The sequence below is a fragment of the Aegilops tauschii genome, chromosome 3 (genome assembly GCF_002575655.3).
Source record: "Aegilops tauschii subsp. strangulata cultivar AL8/78 chromosome 3, Aet v6.0, whole genome shotgun sequence".
Classification (NCBI taxonomy): domain Eukaryota; kingdom Viridiplantae; phylum Streptophyta; class Magnoliopsida; order Poales; family Poaceae; genus Aegilops; species Aegilops tauschii.
In genome coordinates, this window is record NC_053037.3 from 45,483,408 (window position 1) to 45,504,882 (window position 21,475).

The window sequence follows — 21,475 nt, forward strand, 5'->3', positions numbered from 1 at the left end:
TGTGGTTAAAGTTAGTTTCGAAAAACGCATTAGGGCGTATATACATGAAAGGAGGGAGTACTCCCAGTACCCCGAATAGATGGATCCTTCAACTAGTAGTTGGGGCGCGCCCGTGGCGCGCCTCTTGAGGGGCATCTGGGCGGTGCCAGGTAGATGAACGCCCTTTTTACTTCCCTTTTTGGATCAGGATAGCAACACATGTACATGCAGTTCTTGATGGAACTTATTATATTGGAATATCACCTGAGGAAGAAACTGAAATGCCACGCCCACAACGATATAGCATTGACAGGAGCATGTTGTTGTTTGGCAACATAAGATACATTAATAGAAATTACACGCACGTCGGCCCCGGCAGCGGTGGCAGGCCCTTGATGCCTCCCTCTAACCATGCGGCTGACAAAGCTGCGGCAGTAGCTCGTCGTCGCGGACGGCGACGACCCTCCAGGACACGGTGTTGATGGAGGCACTCAACAGTTTTCTGTTGAGGTCTATCCCGTAGAGGTAGTCAAATTGGGATGTTGAGCTTGGTTTAGAGGTCCCTGATGGCAGCCCTAGTCCTCTCGATGGCAAACTGCTCCGCACCGTTGGGGTCTTGGTTCCTCAACTTCCTTGCCTGCAAATGAGTTCCACTTCATATCTTTGGCATGACTGGTTCTGAGCTTCTAATGATTATATGAATTCTGAGAGAAGCGAGTGTGCTCGTTCAAACATACACTGACTTCCGGCTCACCTTGTGGCTCTGAAAGAGCTGGAATGGCTCCGGTGAAGGTTTACAGATGCCGACTTGCTCGTGAAGATAGATAACCTGCTTCCAGTTCTTCTTTTCTGCAAGGACTTTTCCTCAGCAAACATTTGTAACACTGGTTATATTTATTTCAGTTCTTAAAAAAGCATGGTACAAATAGGAGAAAATAGAGGAATATCAAGGTAAGATCCTAGGAAAGGATGCCTCAAATTAATTGAATGCCCACTGAAATGAGTCAGACATATCATGTAATATGAAATAACATTTGTCAAATTGTGCAAAGGAACTACCTTTGTTGTCCCATTGGCTCGATAGACATCAAAGTAGTGTGAACTGATTCAGTCTCCGTCTATCTACAACGTTATTATATCCTGCCAAGAAAAAGCAAAACTAATTATACCACCATAAGTTTTATACAAACCACATCAGACAGATATTAGATCAAAACGGACAAGAAAGCATCAACGAAGTTTAAAGATTCCACCCTCTAGATTAACATTGGACTGTACACTTGACAGCGAAATCAGTTATTTGCAGCTTCTTTCCACAAAGTTTGCAAAAGTTACACAAAATACCCATTTTTTTAACATTGCCACTTTTTTAGCAGAACACAAATAACCTTGTTGTTCAAATATGAGAAAAGTTATAGCTTAATGATTAACCAAAGTTCGTTTTCTTGAAAAGTGTATCAAACTTTTACGAGAAGGCCTGTGCGCATTTATCTTGTCTCGGCACATTCGGCTGCCATGTTTCGTCATTAGTCTAACTCATGTACATCAATATGGGCATATGCTATAACATTATGATCTAATAGTAGACCATCGATCAAACATACGATACTATATTATTAGAGTTCAGAACCATCATAGGCATTGGTACATCTAACGAGGATATGTACGACTCACCCTGGAGCATGGATGGGTACAATGCATTGTAGTTAATCCAAAAGCGAATACAAGCTAACATGAAGTGCTTTCAGTTTGGCTGAAAAAAGGGGCCTAATGAGGCCATGACTTGGCTTTGTCAGAAGCCTGTTGTACGCAATCGCAAGAAACGGCCAGCAGTAGTGCAATCCGGATACTCACGCCTGCAATGATTTTGTAGCATTGCCACTAGACCTCTTACGCTTATATTCACATAAATCCGAGTGAAGCTGCATCAAGAAATATATTTTAGACATGAGAAGCAACAACAGTAGCTTAAGAAAAAAAACATGTTACATATAGTAATATTTCCTTACAGCCTAATGGTACGAACAAATCAAAGTTGCTGGATTTGGTAGCGTAGCTAAAAGACAGAAAATGCAAGTTGACTATGATGTCACTGCTAAAGAAGCATAAATAGCATCTATGTCTAGTGAAAAAACAGAACAAAAGGAATTATCTTCATGTTAATCCATCTATATCTAGCATAATAAGTCATGTCGACATAGTATAAGAAATCAATAAAAAAGGATCATACATCATGTACACCAAACCGGGTTGATCTCCCTTCTTAGACATGACAATCACTTCCAAATTAAAGACCAATGCTTGCCTATAATTCTAGTTGGAAAGTAACCTCACTTCTAAGAAATCTGAAGGTTCTAATTTCCAAATAAGCCACTCCTTGAATGTTCTCTCATGATTCTTGAAAGAAACCTTTGAGTTGGACAAGAACAGTAGCAAAAGTAAGTAAACATGAAAGAACAGATCAACTCAAGGTGTAGATGGGTAAAGCAAGATCATTCGGTAAAACTGAAATATTTATCAATCAAATGCTAATAGCCATATGACACAACCAGCAAGGCAAGAAATCAATCGGGGCATGGAGGAACTCACCCAGAGTTTAGGCCCGTCAATCTGGCCGTATGGACCCTAGATGTAGAGAGAAAGCATGCATGCTCTTCTTGCTCCCACAACACCACAGCAGAGTAGGGGTTGGAGATCAACTAATAAACATGGAGAGATCCATATATGCCAATCAACTAATAAAACACCACCGGAGCAGCACATGCATACGTGGAATATGAACATAAATAAAAGCACCTGCTAATGACAAAAAGAAATGACTTAATATTCAAACATTACGCCATCGATAGGTAGAATACAGAAAGTGTATCTGTAACAGTAGATGTTCCCATTGACAAAATGAATCGTGTTCCCATCTTCAATTTTCCTGCAATTTCACCTATTTTTCATGCCTCATTAATCATCTAGGGAATGAGACTATGATGAACAGCCGAGCACTAAAGTTTAATGCTAACAGCCTTCCACAAAGCAGATAACACCAGTAGCCAGCTTTTCAAGATCAATTAGCATAGCTTGTCTGTCAGAAATAAATTGCATCACGAAAGCATTCCAAGACTACCTGGCTGTCAGAAATAAATTGCAGCAAATAACACCAGTAGCCAGCTTTTTAAGATCAATTAGCATAATTTGAAGAAAGCTTAGCATGAATATTGTATTCATCACTCTGCTAGAGCAAATTTTGGTTGGTTGCGGCAACAGCAGGTTGATGAATTTCATGTACTATCAGTACTGTGCAGGTGCATCCAAATCTGTATGATACCATAAGAATAATATAAGCAAGAAAACAGAGTACTTCCATGCAAAGAACCATAAAGAAAGGTATAAAATAGGAGTTTAAAGAGAATCTTTGATGAAAAACCTCACAAAAAGTGACCAGAAACTAAATCTTAGAACAGAGATAGATCTTGTGTCAGCATAATAAAAATGAAACGGCTATTTGACTAATTGAACGACCAATTAGATAGAGCATAGGCATTTCAAAACCTAATGTGGATAATAGCTAGTCATCTGAACGGATTAGAAGGCATGAGGGAAATTACATATGAAGCGAAGCAGTACACCTAATTATCAAGATTTTAATCCCCAAATAAACATTCGAAAAGAACATGAGAATATCTCGTGGTCGCCTTCAATTGACAATCTGAGAACAAGATTTGCAAGAACATTTAGTATGCAATTTCCTTGGGAGTTGGGTAAAGTAACTCTTGTTATATATAAGTGAACATAATTACGTATAGTCCAATCAGTAACTAACAAGGTATGCAAGTGAAGTGTCCAGGCTGTGCAAACTTACAGCCTGAGATGGTTTCTCACGTAGAAAATGCAACAAAAGCGACCCTTGCAAACACCAAATCATTTTGGCACCGCTGATTATTGCGTGCGTCGGGAGGGTTGAGGTGTGTCTGTTGCAACGACGTGCGCACGCCAATGCTTGCCATCGTCCAGGCCTGCGTGTGCCGTAGCAAACAGAAGAATCTTGCGCATCAGGACCCGCAATCCAGGAAATGGGAACAGAAAACTGAGATGCAGTTGAGTTTACCGACGAAGATAAAAGATTAGAAATATCATCAATAGAAGCTAAGCAAATAAGAGTTCAGAAGGAAAGTAAACAAATAAAGTCAGTGTGGGTTACCTTTCAGTATCTGAATTAACAAACGCCAGCCTTTCACCCAAGACAAGATCAATGATTAGCTGCATAGGTACTCAGCTAGTGTTGAGGTCCACAGTACATAGCTAACAGATGACCAATCTTGATCCCCTTAGTCTGAACTATAACAATCTAATTAGAGTTGCGGTGGCAAAATAGAACCTTTCAGATGGTAACTGGGCAGTGGAATGAACAGGTAGAATTTTAATTCAGCAGCGCACTTGTCGTTTTACACAAATTCATGGACCATGATTCAGCTACCGAGTCAACTTCAAAACCCTAGCTGTTTAGTTCTATCTTGTTTCTACTACATGGTTGACGTAATAAAGAGAATCATCCTCTCTCTCTCTCTCCTCTCTCCTCTCTCCTCTCTCTCTCTCTCTCTCTCTCTCTCTCTCTGTGTGTGTGTGTGTGTGTGTGTGTGTGTGTTAGATGTTGATGCCCAATTCATTCCATCCCCGAAACAAGCAAAATCATGAGTGCTGCAACCCACTTCTCAAACCAAACCCCCAAACAATGTACGAAGGAGAGAAGGCACATCTAATCATCAGTTTAATTCGCTGGAAGTGTGAGAAATTGTGTGAGTACTGTATAAACTACTTGGTTGGTCTTCCCATAATCAGTTCGTCCATTCACCCCAAAGGGAAATACCGCTATTTGCCTTGATTCCTGAACTAATGTGTAGCAACAGTGTTGTGAGTTTTGGGTGCCCAATCACCTAAAACCAAATAGATTTGAAGCAATGGAAACCTATGAGTGCCACTGCCTACCGACCATCTCAGCACCAGCTTCTACTATTCTAGAACTGGGTTTAATTTCGAGCTCAAAAAACTTCCCCAACCCAATTTCCACTTCCTCAGAGTTCAGAGTGGTGAGAAGGGCAGAAGGCACACCCTATGGATGGCGTGGGATGGTAATCACGATGAAATGATAAAAACTGGGGCGATGGATAGGCGTGTTGGACCTGAGCAAGGTGGCGACGTCAGAGGAGGAGGACGAAGCCGGAGTCGTCGACCTCGAGCTCCTTCGTGCCCAGCTCCAGGATCTGGTCCATCTGCCTCCAGATCCAGGCCGGCACCGCCAGGCCGCGGGCTGTTTGATCCCAGTGTACGGGAAGGAAGGAGATGGCGCCCGAACCTGCGACCACCTCGATCCCTGTTTTTGTCCCAGTGATCTGTTTTGTCTTCCACGCTGTGATGACGTGGCTATCGCGAGGAGGCACCCGGCATTTTAACCAAGACCGAATTACCGAACGGAGAAAACCGGGACCGAAGCCGAATGAACGGAAACCGGAAAAAATGATACTAAATTCGGTCAGCAACTCTGTAAAACCGAAATTACATCGGTCGCTTCGGTTTTAACCATCGAGTACCCGAAGTACCGAAGTAACCGAGAAAAATTAGTAACAGGCCAACTCCATGCATTAGGCCCATAGCCCACTCTCGTACATGTGTCCATTTAAGCCTTCACGAGGGTGCCTTCAGCTTCAGCGTGCCCTCACCACTAAAAACGGGCTGCCCTCACCGCACCTTATCCACATCTAAGACGCCGCAAGATCTGAGCCGCCAACCAGCCGATGCTCCACCGCTCCTGTTGATCTCGCTGGCTGGCGCCGGGCTGCCGGCGCCGCAACATCTCTTCCCTCCTCCTCGTATTTCTCTCCAACAGCGACCACACCTCCCAAGTCCCAACTCAAATTCCACAAGCGCTCCTACAGGCTAACTGAACATGTCTGCCGAGCTGCTCCTACAGGCTACAGCTGCATCTCCTCTCCCGTTTCTTGTCATAATGTATTTTTTGATTATTTTTTTGGTTCATTCCATTGGCGACCACTGCTTGAGTTCTTCCCTATGGTGTTTGACTTTTTCTTTGGTCTCTTCGGTCTGAAACCGACGACCGAACCGAAGTATCGGTCCACCAAATTCTCGGTTAGTAGAATTTTATAAGACCGATCGGTCATCAATTTCGCAAAACCGAAATTCTTATTAAACCAAAGAAATCGGTTCGGGTTAACCGAATGCCCAGGCCTACCCTTGATGCGCAGCTGAATGGTTTTAATTAATTCTCCCTACACACTATAATTGAGTACCTACCAACTGCGTTGTTTGAAGGAGCACTACCAGTAATTCCTATGTACATGTGTCTATATGACAATGAGTTAATGAAGAGAGAGGTAGTTTTAGTAACTTAGCTAGTTACTGTAACATCACACATACCAAAGCAAGATGAGTCTATAGCATAATAAATGAAGTATTGCATGTTACCACACATATGTTACTTCCCACTATAGAGGTAGTAACATGCCCATGTTACTACTCTATGTTACTACCCATTGTGGCTAGTCTGAATGATCTCCCAAACCAACGCAACGCTGCCTCTGAGCATGGTTAATAATGTAGCCGGCTACCGGCTACAAAGAGATGCCATGTCATCTATAGTCTTTACAAAAGCTCACTCATATAATAAGTTGGCTATACTAATTACTGTAACATTTAATGTCTGCATATGAAAGGAGACATGTGATTGGGAGGGAGGTGCTAGCGCAGGCTGCATGCAAACTTTTTCCTCGTTTGTGCTGCTGCAGCCAGGCTGCACATGTAGGGCTCGCTGCCCTCTCTCTCCTCCTTTCTCTTTCCTCCACCTAGGATTTTAATGACATGGCATCTGCTATAGCCTGCTGAATAGACCTTACTATACTTGCTCTCCCTCTCGTTTCCATCCATCACGCGGATCGACCCCCCCCTCCCATCGGATGCCTCCCCGCATTGCTTGCCCGCTCCTCTCCTCTCCATGATATGGTGGCTGGCACCCCGTGCCCCCGCCCCCCATTGCTAGCTCCTCTTTTCTCCTTAGTCCAACACTTCACATGCTCATGTACAACATCGTCGACCTGCCCCTACCATGATGCATCTCCGGTCGGCTTGCCTGTTTGTTTCGCCCTCTCTATTCGATGTAAGACTGCGCGTTGCTTTCTCCATCTAATCTCCTTCTTGAAGGAAATCAGTCAATCTTGGCACTCAGCGAGCGCTGCCGGGCCTTGCCCGTGTGGTGCTAGCGGCTGCGGGCCTGCCCTTCCCCGCGCGCGCCCCTCCTGCTCGGGCGGTGGTGGTTGGCGGCGGTGCCCTTCAGCCGGCGTCGGTTTGGCCTGGCGGCGGTGGTGCCATGACGGTGGCTCTCGACGCGACGGTGCGGTTGGCTGTGGGGCGGCGCTAGTGGCTACGGCGCCCGCCCAGCCCAGATGTGGGCCCATTTGGGCCCCATCTAGGTTGGGCGGGCTGGTGGTTCGGCGTTTGGTGGCGTCGCTCCCTGGTGGTGGTGAGGTGACGGCGGTCTGCTGGCGGTGAGGACTTCGTCGGTCGATGAGTTGCAGCGTGGTGACAGCGGTCGGCTCCGCTGCGGCGGTGGAGGCTGTCCCCTCCCTCCGATCGAGTTGTGGTCGCTCCCGTGGTCGATGTCTCCTTTCCCTCTCCAGGTTTCGTGTTGGCAGCTCCAGAGAGGTGGCGAGGGTGGTCTGGTACCCGTGGTTGCACATGCTGATGGGGTGGTGCATTTCGTAGTACCTGGGGTGGTGGTGGTTGCGGATCGGGAGAAATCCCTATCGGCTTGTCCGGTACCGACGTGGTAAGTCCTGCGGGCGCCGTCGGACCTTCCTGAGGGGCGTCGGGTATATCCCTTCCCCGCTATCCCCCGCGCACCAGGGGAAACCCTAGAACTTGTTCGGGCAACAGCGACGGCGTCGTCGCATCCCTTCTTGAAGGTGTTGCTTGGTGCGCGGCGCTTCGGGATGCTGGGAGCGTGGTGGTACTTCTTCGGAGGGTGCAGCGGTCGCCGGTCTTCTTTCTTTGTTGATTTGCCGGTGTCGGCATTTATTTCTCTTGCTTTTTCTTGTTTTTCCTTTTGGGCTTGTCTGTGCTGCGGCCCCAGTGAGCTGGATGTATTGGATGTTTGCTTTATAATATAAAGCGGGGGAAACCCTTTATTGGAAACAACAGACAATCTCTTCGTTCACTGTAAGTTTGCTGGCCATATTTATGCCCTGACATCAGTTTGGGAAGTAACACCATAGATAATATCCAAACTCTAAAGCAAGCAACCGACAAGCCATTTTCCATGAAAATCATCACTCTTGCCTCATGGATCACCATAATTTATCATATCTTCAAAGAAATTACAGATGTAGGAAAGCTTTCAAAGATGAACCGAAGCTAATCTTCCACAGAGCAAAAAGAGAATCTTACTCTGAATTCCATATCTGAATTGGTAGCTTCATGTACCCCGCGGGGGTAAAAGCTTGTATACATTTTCTTTAATATGTTTGCAGTGTTAACTCACTTATTGTTTTCACTTAGAAAGAGAAAAAATATAATTCAGATTATTTAACAAAGATCCAACACTCTTTAAATGTGTGTGTTCCACTTCTAATATTTACCAACATAATCTTCAAGGTGAAGAAAGTTCCATCGTTGCTATTCCTTGGTGACACCCAGCCACAATCCTACACAAATCAATCAGTATGTCCTTCAGTTACACTCAATTAATTTAAATATCTTGGCATATACTTAAGAAAATATGATATATTGAGTATGGCACAAACTCGTGAAGAAGTATCTGACAGTTTATTACAAGATGAGCAAAGTTGTTAAGATCATCAAACATGATTAATATGAAACACGTACCACATGGGAAGGTAGTTGTATCAACACATACTCCCTCCGTTCGGAATTACTTGTCTCGGAAATGGATGTATCTAGAATTAAAATACGTCTAGATACATCCATTTCTGCGACAAGTAATTCCGAACGGAGGGAGTAGGTGTTAAGTTCAGATGCGTCAGGATATATGGAAAACAGAAATCTGTAGCAGACATATATTGCAAAATAGAAAAGGGAGTAATGATGCATGCCTAGCTACTTGTTAAGTTTTGTAGATTGAACTTAAAAAAGTTACCCAGTTTAGTCTGTTTCTCTTTTCACTGACACCTTTCAGAAAACATACATACCACATCACCCATCAATTCCTAATTAGTAACATAGATAAAGGACAAGAACTTCACTGCCTCTTACCTTCTTGAGCCCTTTATACATCCAACAGCATAAACTGCACCGAGATTGAAACCAATTATGTTCTCAAGCCTGTAATGTTAAGGAGGCCATGCACTACTAATTAGTAAGAAACTCAAAAATACTAGCAAGAGATCGTCTTACACGTGGAAAATAGAGCTATATACATCTATGCAACTAAAGGGAGAAGAATTGAAGTAGTACGTACTTGTAGGTAGTGGAGTTCCATATGCGTACGGTCCCATCAAGTGAACCTGTAATTAACATTGGAAGCTCAGGGTGCAAATTGGCGGCACTGACATGGTCCACATGCCCTTCTAGCTTATCAACACATTGACCCATTCCCAGTTTCCAGATCTGATTCAACAACAGGGGAAAAGAGAGAGGAAAGGCATTGAACAATCGTACATGGTTTATGGCAGTTAGGATTAATTGAGTGTGTTCTTCTGTTAAGAGTGCACATATGTGGCTAGGAAAAAGAAGGCACCTGTGCGATCCTGTCCTTACAGCCCACAATCAGATGCTGCTTCTTATTGCGTGTAAAGTAATCAATACAAAGAAGGTTTTCCACACACCCATCCAATTTCAACGTGACGATTTCATCAGAACTTATACTCCAGATCTGTCAATTATCAATGCCACTTACTGTGAGTGCATATAAAAATAAAGGCACCGACAAATTTAATTAAAGGAAACATTAATATAAATAATAAGAATCATATCCAACCTTGACCGTGCCATCCCTAGAAGCACTAGCGAAACTGTCCTTGTCCTCTGGGTTAAACTTTACTTGCATCACTCTGTCAATGTGCCCCTGAAATGTCCGTGTGCATTCCCAATCCTTGCTCCAATCCCAAAGCTTAATCAAGTGATCATCATCATCAGATGATGACAGCACAAATGAATCTGTTGGATGCACAGCCAAGGTTGTGATGCAACTATCGTGAGCATCAAAGCTCGCTACGTCTTTGCTTTCAACGTAGTTGTACACATGAATACCCCCGTTGCAATCACCGACGACGAGCCAGCTCTCCCGTGCAATAAATTTAGCCACATGAACTGCATATACGAATGATCTAATTAAGCATGGTGATGCATGTGCAAGCAACGAATTATACCATGCGTGGGTAAGCCATCAATCTTGTTTGAACCGGATTAATTAATTAATTAAGCAAATCCATGCCTGGTTCATCTGTGACATCTTGAATCGAGTTCAACGTTGCCTGCGCATGGGATGGGATACATAATACATGAATCAGTACGTAACATTGAGAATGAATATCTGATCGACCACTGCTAGTTCTAGCTATTGCGCGCGTACTGCATATATGATTGAGTCACCCCATGTACGTACCATTGTCTTGTAGTTCCAAGAACGAAGGCTCCCCACATTATTGGTCGTAATAATCCTGCACATTAATTATATTTCGTGAGCAAATGGCTGACAGATGAAATTACAAGAGATTAAGTAGCTAGCACTCACCATGGCTCGGTTGGGTGCACATCTATGGAGGAAACTTGCTGAGCATCAGACGTGGTTATGACCTGAAATTAACATTCAAGTCCACCAGAAAACCCATTCAATTTACATATGGAACACAAAAACCCCAACACAAGACCGATCAAAAGGCCGGAAAAGAAAATCCCTACCTCAGTTGTCGGCCGAGTGGGCTGCCAGCCACATCAATCACAGATCACGCGCAAGCCAAGGAAAGAAAACAACAAAAATTAATGGAAAATGAAATAAACAATGACAGACGGACCACAGATGCACGTACAGGATCCAGCTTTCACAGGTAATAGTAGTATCATGCGCGTGTATCAACCTAGACAGACTAGAGTAGTACAACATCAATCTATAAAAAGACTTATATTTAGGAACGGAGGGAGTAGATAAATTACCTCAGATGATGATGTCACATGATCATCTTCTTGATGTTGACAACAGAGAACCTTCAACGTCATCTCTTGCACTACCTCTTGGTCAGCACCAGCTTTCTCTTTAGTTTTCTCAAAGAAGTTGTTGTACTTGACGGAGATCGAATCTTTCTCAACATCCTCGTCCTGGAGGTCATATTCATTCACCGCAAGGCTATACAGTGTGAAGAACTCGCCGTCAATGCCCGATGGAAGTGGCTGCTGCTTGAGCATTGTGAGAGTGAGGGTGTAGGTGGATCCTGGAGGCACAATGCCACATAGTGGCTTCTTTGTCAAGTACCTCTTGGGGCTTTTTGCCACAAGCATGAACGCAACGCGGTCATCTCCCTTGTTATTTAACTGCACTGAGCAGGAGGAGATCATGGCCACCTTCTTTCTTGGTACTTCTACCGATGACATGGCTGGGAGAAAGTAGAGCTCTGAGGGATGAACATGAAGAAGCTGATCAGAGTCTTCTGAATCAAGCAGCTCCGAGTCCAAGATAATTTCCACTTGCGGAATCAAGGTTTCTGTTTCGTTCAGTGTATGTACGATATCCCCGATGGTAGGCCTTCTGCGTCTGTTACTCGCCAGACAGGTCAACGCTATATCCAAGCATTTCTTAACTTGTTCACAATATCCTTCAATTAATGTAGCATCCACTGTTTTCTGCAGCCTCTCCCTCCAATTTTCAAGCGTCTACAAAATGCCATGGAATTGATGCAACAACATAATTGACACATTTAATGTTGATCGGCAGAAGAAATGTCTATGTACACAACATATACTTACCAGCTCAATAAACTTCTCGGAAGACATATCGTAACATTTCAAATACATTTTCACCCCTGTCATCAGCTTTATGATTATAACGCCTAAGCTGTATATGTCATGCTTTTTTGATATTACTTGTTTTTCAATGAATTCCGGCGGCATGTATTCACTGTGTAGCCAGATAAGAAATATTACAGTTATTGTCAGTGACTCAGTGTAAAGCAAAATTTATTGACCATTTAAATAGAGTTCACAACTTAGGCCAGGCCATTTAGCTCACCGTGCTCCACTCATATCCATTGTCCTGTCGCTCTTTCCTGCACCGAATCTTGCTAGACCAAAATCGCCTATTTTAGGTGTCAGTTTCTCATCCATCAATATATTGCTAGGTTTTAGGTTCATGTGAATAACAGGACTCTCCAAACCCTCATGGAGGTATCTTAAACCATCACATAAGCCCTTAATTATTTGGTAGCGCATACACCAGTCCAGTCCGGATTTCACATCTGTAAAAATAAACAGAGATTGCATCCAAAAGAATTTATTTTGTTTCCGTACAGTTGACAGGCAAATCAATCACGAACGCACATTTTGTTTGCATGTTGGCGGTGTCATATATACCTGAGATGTACCGATTAAGGGATCCATTTGGGAAATACTCCAAGCAGATTGCCATGTGTATATCCAAACCAACCACTACATGCTTTCCGTTGAACGGTATAACCACTTCTTCTGTCTCGTAGCAGTAGCCAACTAATTGCGCGACATTTTCATGATGGAACTTCTTGTGGACTTCAATTGCATTCTGGAACTGCTTATTATCTATTCCTTTTAAAGTATAGAGCTTCACAGCAATTTGTCCATCCCCATAGACTCCCTATTAATTAACTCGACAAGTTTAACTTATTAGTACAACTGGGTCTTAATTTGACCAGAGGCGTGACGACATTATCTGGGTATATCTGTTAATGTAAATGATGATCATACTCATACCTTGTAAACACCTCCATAGCCACCCCGGCCAATTAATTCCTCTCGAGAGAAATCGCTTGTAACGACTTTTAGTAAACTGAAAGGCATTGCCCTTGGCTCCGCATACCGAAAGTTGCCTGTGTAAGTGTAGAAAATACTAGCATCACTGTCCCTTGTAATTTCGATAGTTGTAAGTAGAGAATCTACTCGTGTGAAGCTAGTGCAACCGATTGAGTATCCTAGTTAATTAAAGATAGGATAGATAGCACTAACCTGAAGAAGATCTGGACTTGATCGTGATGCTGTTGTTCTTTCTTATAAGAATGGGCGAATTCTCACCACTGTCTTGATAGAACTACAGTATATATCAAGAGAGAATTTTCAGGATCCGTGTCCATGTGAGCTCCCTTTTGCAAACTTGGTGGAAATTATATTTCTAAGTATTGAAAAACTACGAAAATAATCATGTACATAGGAATTCGGTAGAAACTTACTCATGTAAACTTTCATAAAAAGTTATGACTATTTGCGATCTGTGTGAAAAATTAGAAAATGAGAAAGCTACGGTACAAAAGGGGAAACTTAAACGGTCATTTTCTTACTTTCACATAGGTTATATATGGTCATTGGTTTCATGAAATTTACATGGGTAAGTTTCTACTCAAAACTTACTTTTTGCGAAGTTTCAAAAAGTGAGTTTACATGGGCCTAGGTTATATTGAGCATTTTCCTATATATCAAGCAAACAAAAGAGCCAAAAATTTAAGGGTAGGAAATGCTCCATACAGGTACGTGGCCACAATACATGTGTGGTCCATATATATTTGACCGACCAACTAGGCTGGCTAATGGCTTGGTCTGAAACAGGCTGGGTGAGCTGTGTTCGGGTTGTGGGTGTCAATTGGATTGGTTCAAATGGGCAAATGGTTTGATGGTGAAATAGGTTGGCAATTTGGTTTGGGTTGAGTATTTCAGTTATCAAGCAGGCCAATAGAACCTTCCCCACCTCTGCCCGCACCCAATAACAGCAAGCAATACAGATCCCGTTTCTTCTGGCAAAGCGACGAGGCCAAGAAGAAATATAGATTGGCTAGATGGGATATTATGTGTAAACCCAAAGACCAGGGCGGGTTAGGGATCGAGAAATTAGAGGTAAAGAATAGATGTTTGCTTAGCAAATTGTTATACAGATTATCGACGGAGACCGAAGGCATGTGGGTACAAATCTTGCGGAATAAATACCTACATACTAAGACTTTGGCTCAGGTGAATGCAAGATCAACAGACTCACCCTTTTGGAAAGGGTTAACAAAGACAAAAGTAACTTTCTTCCGGCGGGTGAAGTTCCTAATTGGTAGTGGTACTTCTACTAGGTTCTGGGAGGACACTTGGCTAGGGGAGACGCCCCTGCCTTACAATACCCCTCTCTATATAATATTGTGCAACGTAAGGAAGATTATGTCGTCACAGTATTAAACTCAGTACCACTTAATATCCAATTTAGGAGATCTCTTGTAGGGGAACATTGGAATGCTTGGTTACACCTGGTATGTAGGTTGATGGATGTTCAACTTTCAGATCAACCGGATACAATTAGTTGGAAGTTAACTACGAATGGAGTATTCTCTGTCAAATCCATGCATTTGGCCTTAATTGGTTCCGGGCCATTGTCGAGGTCGTTGCACATATGAAAGATTAAAGTTTCACTCCGCATCAAGATCTTTATGTGGTTTGTTCACAAAGGAGTCATCTTGGCCAAAGATAATCTGATGAAAAGGAATTGGGTCGGTCAATTTAGATGTTTTTTGATCAAAACGAGACAATTAAACACCTTTTTTTCGAATGTCCACTTGCAAAACTGTTATGGCGATCCATTCATATAGCTTTTAACATTAATCCTCCAATGAGTATAAACACGTTATTTGGGACATGGCTTAATGAAGTAGACATACACACAGCTAAACATATTCGGATAGGGATATGTGCACTATTATGGGCTATATGGAACACTCGAAATGATATGACTTTTAATGGGACAAAATTCACTAATTTTTTGCAGGTTATCTACAGAGCTACAACCTGGATCCATATGTGGTCGTTACTCACTCATACGGACTACAGGAAGATTATGGTTATTGGGTGCAGCCGATGGAAGACGATAGCACGGGCTACCCTCAGCCGATTTGGATGGCGAGCTAATAATAGGCTAGGTGTATAAGCATCGTAGCCTGTTTTTTAAGCCGGATGTGGCACTTTCTCACACGGTGTGACGTTTTACAGATTTGTTTATCTTTCTTGCTCAGACTTTGAGTTTTCATGGAACTTAAGACATTGTTTTGATTTTAATAATATGACTGCATGCATCGATTGATGCAAAGGCCGGAGGTAAGCCTCTTTTTTTTTAAAAAAATATCCCAATTCGAGTGGTGGGGCGCCCTCGAAGTGCTTCCTCTTCGAGGCCAAGACCAAGGCAAGGCCGTCGAGCCCATAACACCATCCGCACTAAGCGGTCCGGTGATAAGTCGAGGAAGTACAATAAAGAACTACTTCAACTTCATTTGAACTTCGAAAATGGTAAATCCCGTCTTCAATTGTTCAGTGCATCTCCATGTTCACCTCATAAGCATCAGGACCATTTTAACTGTTGTGGTATTGTTATTGAGGTTGCGCTGGTTTGTTAGCATATACTATCGCACTCGCGCTGGCGGTTTTCCCCGTCAATGCAAAGTCACATTTGTTGCTATTTGTCAGCAAATTTTGACATCAACGTCTCAAACAACACGGCGTGATGAATGTAGAGGTTGAGATGTGACCCTTCTATCATCGAAAATGATTCCCTCCAATCTACTCTCAAACCCCACCACCAAAACTGACTCTTCGCCTTCTACTCTGTTAATCTATTTCTCTGTCTGTGGTCGTGTCTCCGGCATGTCTGTTAAGTAAACATTTCCTTAGCAATGTCCACACTAGAAAATAGGATGATGTGTTGCCAGCACGGCAGACACATTCGCAATCCTAACTCCAAATGTACAACTAGGTTCTGATAGTTTGGAGATCTCTCGTTATTAATTTCTGCTTCTATTTGGTTCGTACTTACATGGAACAAAGGCGTTGGAACTGGGAAGCTACGAATTGGGGATTAATTTGTGCAAAACGCGTGCATCTTTCGGATGGACCTAACTAGATGGGAAAATATATACCAGATTCAAATGACATTTTTTCCAACTTAAGTGGTGAACAAAAAAAATCAGCTATTCTTTGGGGCACCTCTCATATATTACCAAAAGGTAACTATTTAAGGAGCTTCAATTACTAACTCATACCCATTACACTATGAGTTGTAGAAACCTAGTAATATATAAGGTAATTTCTGACAAACCGAAATGTCATATGTGTCGTGAGTGATGGCACCTGTTCATTCTGCATCCATTGGTCACCTATCATTGTTTCGGTCTCGTTCAAACTAGAAACAATATCCTGTATAGTAGGCCTTTCTTGTCGGTTTGGCTTCAAGCAATGTAATGCTATCTCAATGCATCTTTTCACCTGGTTGCAGTATACTTCGAGTGACGTGGGACTCACTGTTTCACGTAGCTTCTTCTTCCAACTTTCTTGTACCTGCAACATTGGAACTAAAGTTAGAATGACAAAGCACGCAATGGTTCACATAACACACTGTTGATGTTGTAGTTGACATATACAAAGAACATGCATTCTTACCAGCGTAACAGATTTCCGGGTCATCATCTCAACAGTAGAATTGTAGCCTTGATGTCCGGTCATTATCTTTACAATGATAACGCCCAAACTAAATATGTCAAACTCGCCTGATATTATTTGACACTTTATGTATTCCGGTGGCCAATATCCGCTGCATGCCAAGTATGGTAAAAAGTGTTGCTTACTGGGTAGAAACACAAAATAGATACCAAGATTTCATGCATTGCGATGGAAACACATAATGAAGCGTGGCAAATGGGATAATGTACCATGGGATCAATTCTTCTCTTTTAGAAAAGCATTTCTGAATTCTAAAGCAAATATATAAAGTAAATCAAACTGGAGATCATATTCATGCATTGCGATGGAAACACACACACACACACACACACACACACACACACACACACACACACACACACATATATATATATATATATATAAAATAGGTGGAGGAAATAGTTTTTGTTTATATGTTAATTTTGACCTCACTTATACAATATTTATTGTTTTATTATATGAAAGGAATCATTTTTTGCAAACTAGCGAGGAAGGAGAAAGGTGGTGAGACAAGGGCTTATGGGCAGGTCTTAAGTTTTCTATACTGTGAGATTGTGCTGCACGGGGCATCCATGACTCCCTGTGGCTTAGGCCTTGTACAATGCTAGGTGCTTAGAAAAATAAATCATGTTTTTCTGAAGCACCGGTGCCTATTTCTATAGGAGAGACGCCTAATTCAGGATCTGTCCTGTACAAATAAGCACATGTGCTTAGAAAAAGCCTGATTTATTTCTATAAGCACCTCCCTTATACACTTTGCATTATACAAGGCCTTAAAAGATGGGTCAAACAATAAAGCTTCCCAAGTTGTGAAATCGGATGATACAAAAAGATGGATTCATGTTGAAAATTAAACTCATATAGTTATTTGAAAATTGAAATGTCGATATTTTTCATAATATGACTAAACCTTCTCAGAGTAAAAGAACTGAAACACACCAAGCTCAGGTCAAACTTCTACAATGACCTAGACCCAACTGCCAAATAGAATACTTACAGTGTACCGACAGCACTCATCGCCCTTGTTGTGTTTTCTTCACCGAAGAGCTTTGACAAGCCAAAATCAGCGATTTTGGGCATCATTTTATTATCTAGCAATATATTATCCGGTTTCAAGTCAAAGTGCATTACAGGATACCCCAGTCCCTCACGAAGATATTTTAGACCCTCACATATCCCTTTGATTATTCTGTAACGTGTGTGCCAGTTAAGTCCCGTTTTTTGATCTGCAACAAAGCAAGGAAAAAAATATGCTCAAAAAATGCAAATCGAAAACATAGACGTTCATGAGCTAAAAAAAATTTAATTCTCCTGCGATAGAGTGGGCCAACTTAATTACCAGAGATATACTTGTGAAGGCTACCATTGGATACATACTCGAAGCAAAGCGCCGTACGCAGACTTACAGCAGTAACTTGTTTCCCTTCGAACATAGCAGGTCCTTCCACTGATTCATTACAGAAGCCCACTAACTCCACAATATTTTGATGCTTAAGCCCCCTAAGATTGTTGAACTCTTTGAGAAACTTTGTATCATCTAATCCAACTGGAATGTTATTTAGTATCTTCACGGCAATCTCTCCGCCATTTTCATACACACCCTGTCCGACATCTCTTGTTAATATTCAGCATCATTGTTGTGCTAGTAGTGGACACAATTATTTTGTTAGATATTAATTAGGTTATCTTGAGCATAGTACTACATCTTTTTGACATTAAGACAAAAGCGTTGGCAGCAGTACAACACCCCCCCCCCCCCCACACACACCTGCGTCGCTCCCAGGGCGGCTCGGTCAGAAACCCTACCCGCAGCCGCAGCCGCCCCCCTCCCCTCCTCCCCCCTCGCCGCCGCCGCCGCCGCACGTCTCCGGGCAAAGCCCGTGGGCGGTCGGCGGCGGTGGGATCTGGTTCGCGCGCGTGCGTGGCGCAGGGGCGTGGCCCTCTCGGTGGTTGCGTGTGGCGGAGTTGCTCACCGCGGTGGCCGGCCTTGGCTCGTGGGCTGACCTTAGGTGCTGCTCCGGCGGGTGCTGAGGCGACTTGGCATGGCTGCGTGCGGCGGCGCGTGCTTGCATGTGGCGTGCTTCGTCTGTCGGCGAGGCCGTCCCCTATGATGGCGAGGTGGTCCAGTGCTTCGTGGTGGCTCCTCCGCGACCCGGGCGGTGGCTGCTGGACTTGGCGACCTTGGGTCGTCCCAGGCTCGTTCCAGATCCGGTGTGGTGATGGGGACTCCACGCATCTGCGGTGGAGGGCTACAGTTGCCGGGCGGCGGCCCGGATCTGGTGGTGGCAGCTTCGGCCAGGGGGGCGGTGCGTGCCTGGGCGTGGCGGATCGAGGGATCCCGCGACTAGCTTGGCGTCGGCTTCAGCAACAGGGGTGGGCGCGGTCGGGAGGTGCTCCCCCTTGGTGCTCTGCGGTGGTTGGTGGGTGATGGTTTGCAGCCAACCGGTACGGGGAGTTGTTGGTAGGGCGTCACTGGGAGAAATCCTTTCTTCGGCCTTGCTGGATCCGGCGACGGCGACGACCGCGGGCATCGTGCTCTTCCTTGGAAGCGTCACTGTTGTGTGGTGCCCCTCCCCTCTCGCTGCGGCCTTGGCTCCGGAGGGAAACCTTAGATCCGCGGGATCGGGCGATGAAGGCGAGGCGATGAAGGCGACCTCACGTCTTCTTCCTCCTTGGAGGCATCGTCTCGGAGCCGGCTACAACCTGAAGACTGGTGGATGGCGGCATCTTCGCCGCATGGTTTGCTGAGACGACCGTTTTTAGGGGCGCTAATTTCTGTTTGGCAACGATGATGGTGGCGGGTGGAGCTCGGGCTTCGGTAGTCGGATCTTCCCGGCGTGTCCGAGGTGCTTTTATGTGGTTGCTTGGTTGCTTTGAAGTCGGAGCTGCGTGGAACGAGTCTAGGTGGTGAGTTGTGACGATGACAGGCTTTCAGTGGTCGTTTGCGGAGGGCACGGTCGGCGCAAGTCCTGCATATTCCCCTTGCGAAGCTCATCGTCGAGTCGGAGCTGTCGGTGGTTCGCGTGTGTGGCCATCTGTTGGCATGTTAGCCAGGTTGGTCGGCGGCGCCCATTTTATGGGTTGGGTTGTATCGGTTTTAGCCCGGTTTTCCGTTAATAAATCGTGCAATTCTCACTTCTTCTTAATCAATGAAATGGGAAGTCTTTTGCCTGGTTTAAAAAAAAAACGTTGGCAGTGGAGACGTCCCGATTCTGAAAAGGCACTCACGTAGCTCTCCACGGCGAGCGAACGCAGCAGCCGCCGCCGCCCCGTCCCTTCCCTTCTCTCTCCGACCCTGGCCGCTGCTGGATGAGGCCGGCAGGGCGGACGGCAGCGGCAGGACGAGCTCCTTCTGGAGTTCTGCTGTGTCGCGTCGCCCTGGCCGGCGCGGCATACTTATGGGACGGCAGCGGAAGCCAGGGCGACGGCCCCGGGCGGTGGATCTGGTGGCGACGCGACAGGGAGATCCAGCACGACGGTTCAAGGGGCGGTCCGACGCACGAGGGATTCGTGCTCAGTGCCTCGATCTGGCGCTCATGTCGGCAGTTCGTCGTGCTCATGGGGACGGCGGCCATCCGGCGCGGCGGTGGGCGCTCGGCTGCTGGGCTGTAGCGCCCTTAATCGGGGTGGCGGCCCCTGTCTGGTGGTCGACTGGTCGGCATATTGGGCCATGAGGCGGTTCCGACCGGCCGTGAGGCTCTCTGCTGTGAGGTGGATCGCGGCGGCGTGGTGCTGGACTTCCGCGAGGGCGGTGCCCGGACGGCGGCGCTATGATCCACTCCTTGTGGTGGTGATCTAGATCTAGTTTAATGACAGTGCGCAGCCATGAAAAGCTGAGAGAAGAAAACATGGTTTTATCCATACCTTGTAAACTGTTCCGTATGAACCACTCCCAAGTATTCGTTCCTTATCGAAATCATTTGTAATCTGCTTTAGCAACTGGTACGGTATTTTACTTGGCTCGTCACCAGTGCATTGTAGCTTGGCCTCCATGCTACCAGGAAGCAAAAAACTCCTGCATGAGAACAGGTATATATTTTCTCTTGTCTCGAAAAAGTAAGACTTGCAAACTATGCTGCGGCTGGATCTTTTGCAACTGTAGGTGGACAAAAGTTGTTGCTCATAAAAAGGGAAACGCATGGTACTTTGTGAAGAAACCACTATACTACTATAGATGAAGCAAGTTGCTAATAAGCAATGAATATTTGTGCCAATTGAACACAAGTGAATAGACTCTTTTTCAGATATTCTACCATCTGCAACTTATCAGACCTGAAAATGGCTAACGGTTGCATTGCAAAGGCGAAGGCACTTACCTGAGAGCTGGAGAAAGAGAACAGCAAGGGGTATGCAGATGAAGCTACCGGCTGGCTGGAATGAGACGGGATACGAGTGATTGAGCAGCTTGGGCTTGGCCAACCCTTTAACAAGGGGCAGAAGAGTTGAGCCAAACGGCAAGTGGCAAGACCGCCGTTTCTTTCTTTAACCAAACGGCCAGATCCCTTTGCTACTTTAAAGTCTATGGTCCTTTTTCCTCTTATCTATAGAATACATTGCACATTGTTCCGCGTTCTCATGCTCCAGCGAAGAGGTATCAAGTTAGAATAGTTGACTAAGAGCTAGAAATCGATTGCTAAGCTTCCTGATGCTACTTGCGTACTCCCTCCGTCCGAAAAAAACTTGTCCCAAACTTTTTTCTCAAATGGGTGTATCTAGCAGGACAAACTTTTTCGAACGGAGGGAGTATTACATATGACATTTTAATACTTGAAGCATCTTTAGCTAC

General features: G+C 44.5%; 1 protein-coding gene and 1 long non-coding RNA gene across 21 annotated transcripts; both read right to left on the reverse strand.

The window, feature by feature from the left end:
• Positions 1-213: 213 nt before the first annotated feature.
• LOC109769421 (uncharacterized) lies at positions 214-5,341 on the reverse strand. Of its 20 annotated transcripts, none has more exons than XR_012204172.1 (11): positions 5,151-5,341; positions 4,172-4,303; positions 3,833-3,986; positions 3,098-3,287; positions 2,569-2,775; positions 2,314-2,388; positions 1,834-1,901; positions 1,654-1,746; positions 1,039-1,119; positions 734-828; positions 214-616 (listed from the first exon to the last, which is right to left on the reverse strand). It is a non-coding gene; the product is annotated as an uncharacterized lncRNA (long non-coding RNA). The 20 variants fall into 20 exon arrangements; XR_012204166.1 differs by having other exon boundaries at positions 734-837; XR_012204169.1 differs by having other exon boundaries at positions 734-837; positions 2,210-2,388.
• Positions 5,342-8,290: 2,949 nt separating this feature from the next.
• Positions 8,291-21,145, reverse strand: LOC109769424 (receptor like protein kinase S.2-like). The gene is made up of 21 exons (XM_045234627.2): positions 21,006-21,145; positions 20,554-20,683; positions 18,029-18,290; positions 17,687-17,915; positions 16,630-16,780; positions 16,321-16,527; positions 13,183-13,264; positions 12,931-13,046; positions 12,559-12,814; positions 12,218-12,443; positions 11,956-12,106; positions 11,149-11,862; positions 10,897-10,917; positions 10,730-10,791; positions 10,601-10,655; positions 10,430-10,469; positions 9,974-10,305; positions 9,734-9,868; positions 9,455-9,603; positions 9,250-9,318; positions 8,291-8,681 (listed from the first exon to the last, which is right to left on the reverse strand). The coding sequence occupies exons 2-21, from the start codon at positions 20,680-20,682 to the stop codon at positions 8,627-8,629; spliced, it is 3,441 nt and encodes a 1,146-aa protein (XP_045090562.1). The 5' UTR covers position 20,683; positions 21,006-21,145; the 3' UTR covers positions 8,291-8,626.
• Between the last annotated feature and the right edge of the window lie 330 nt (positions 21,146-21,475).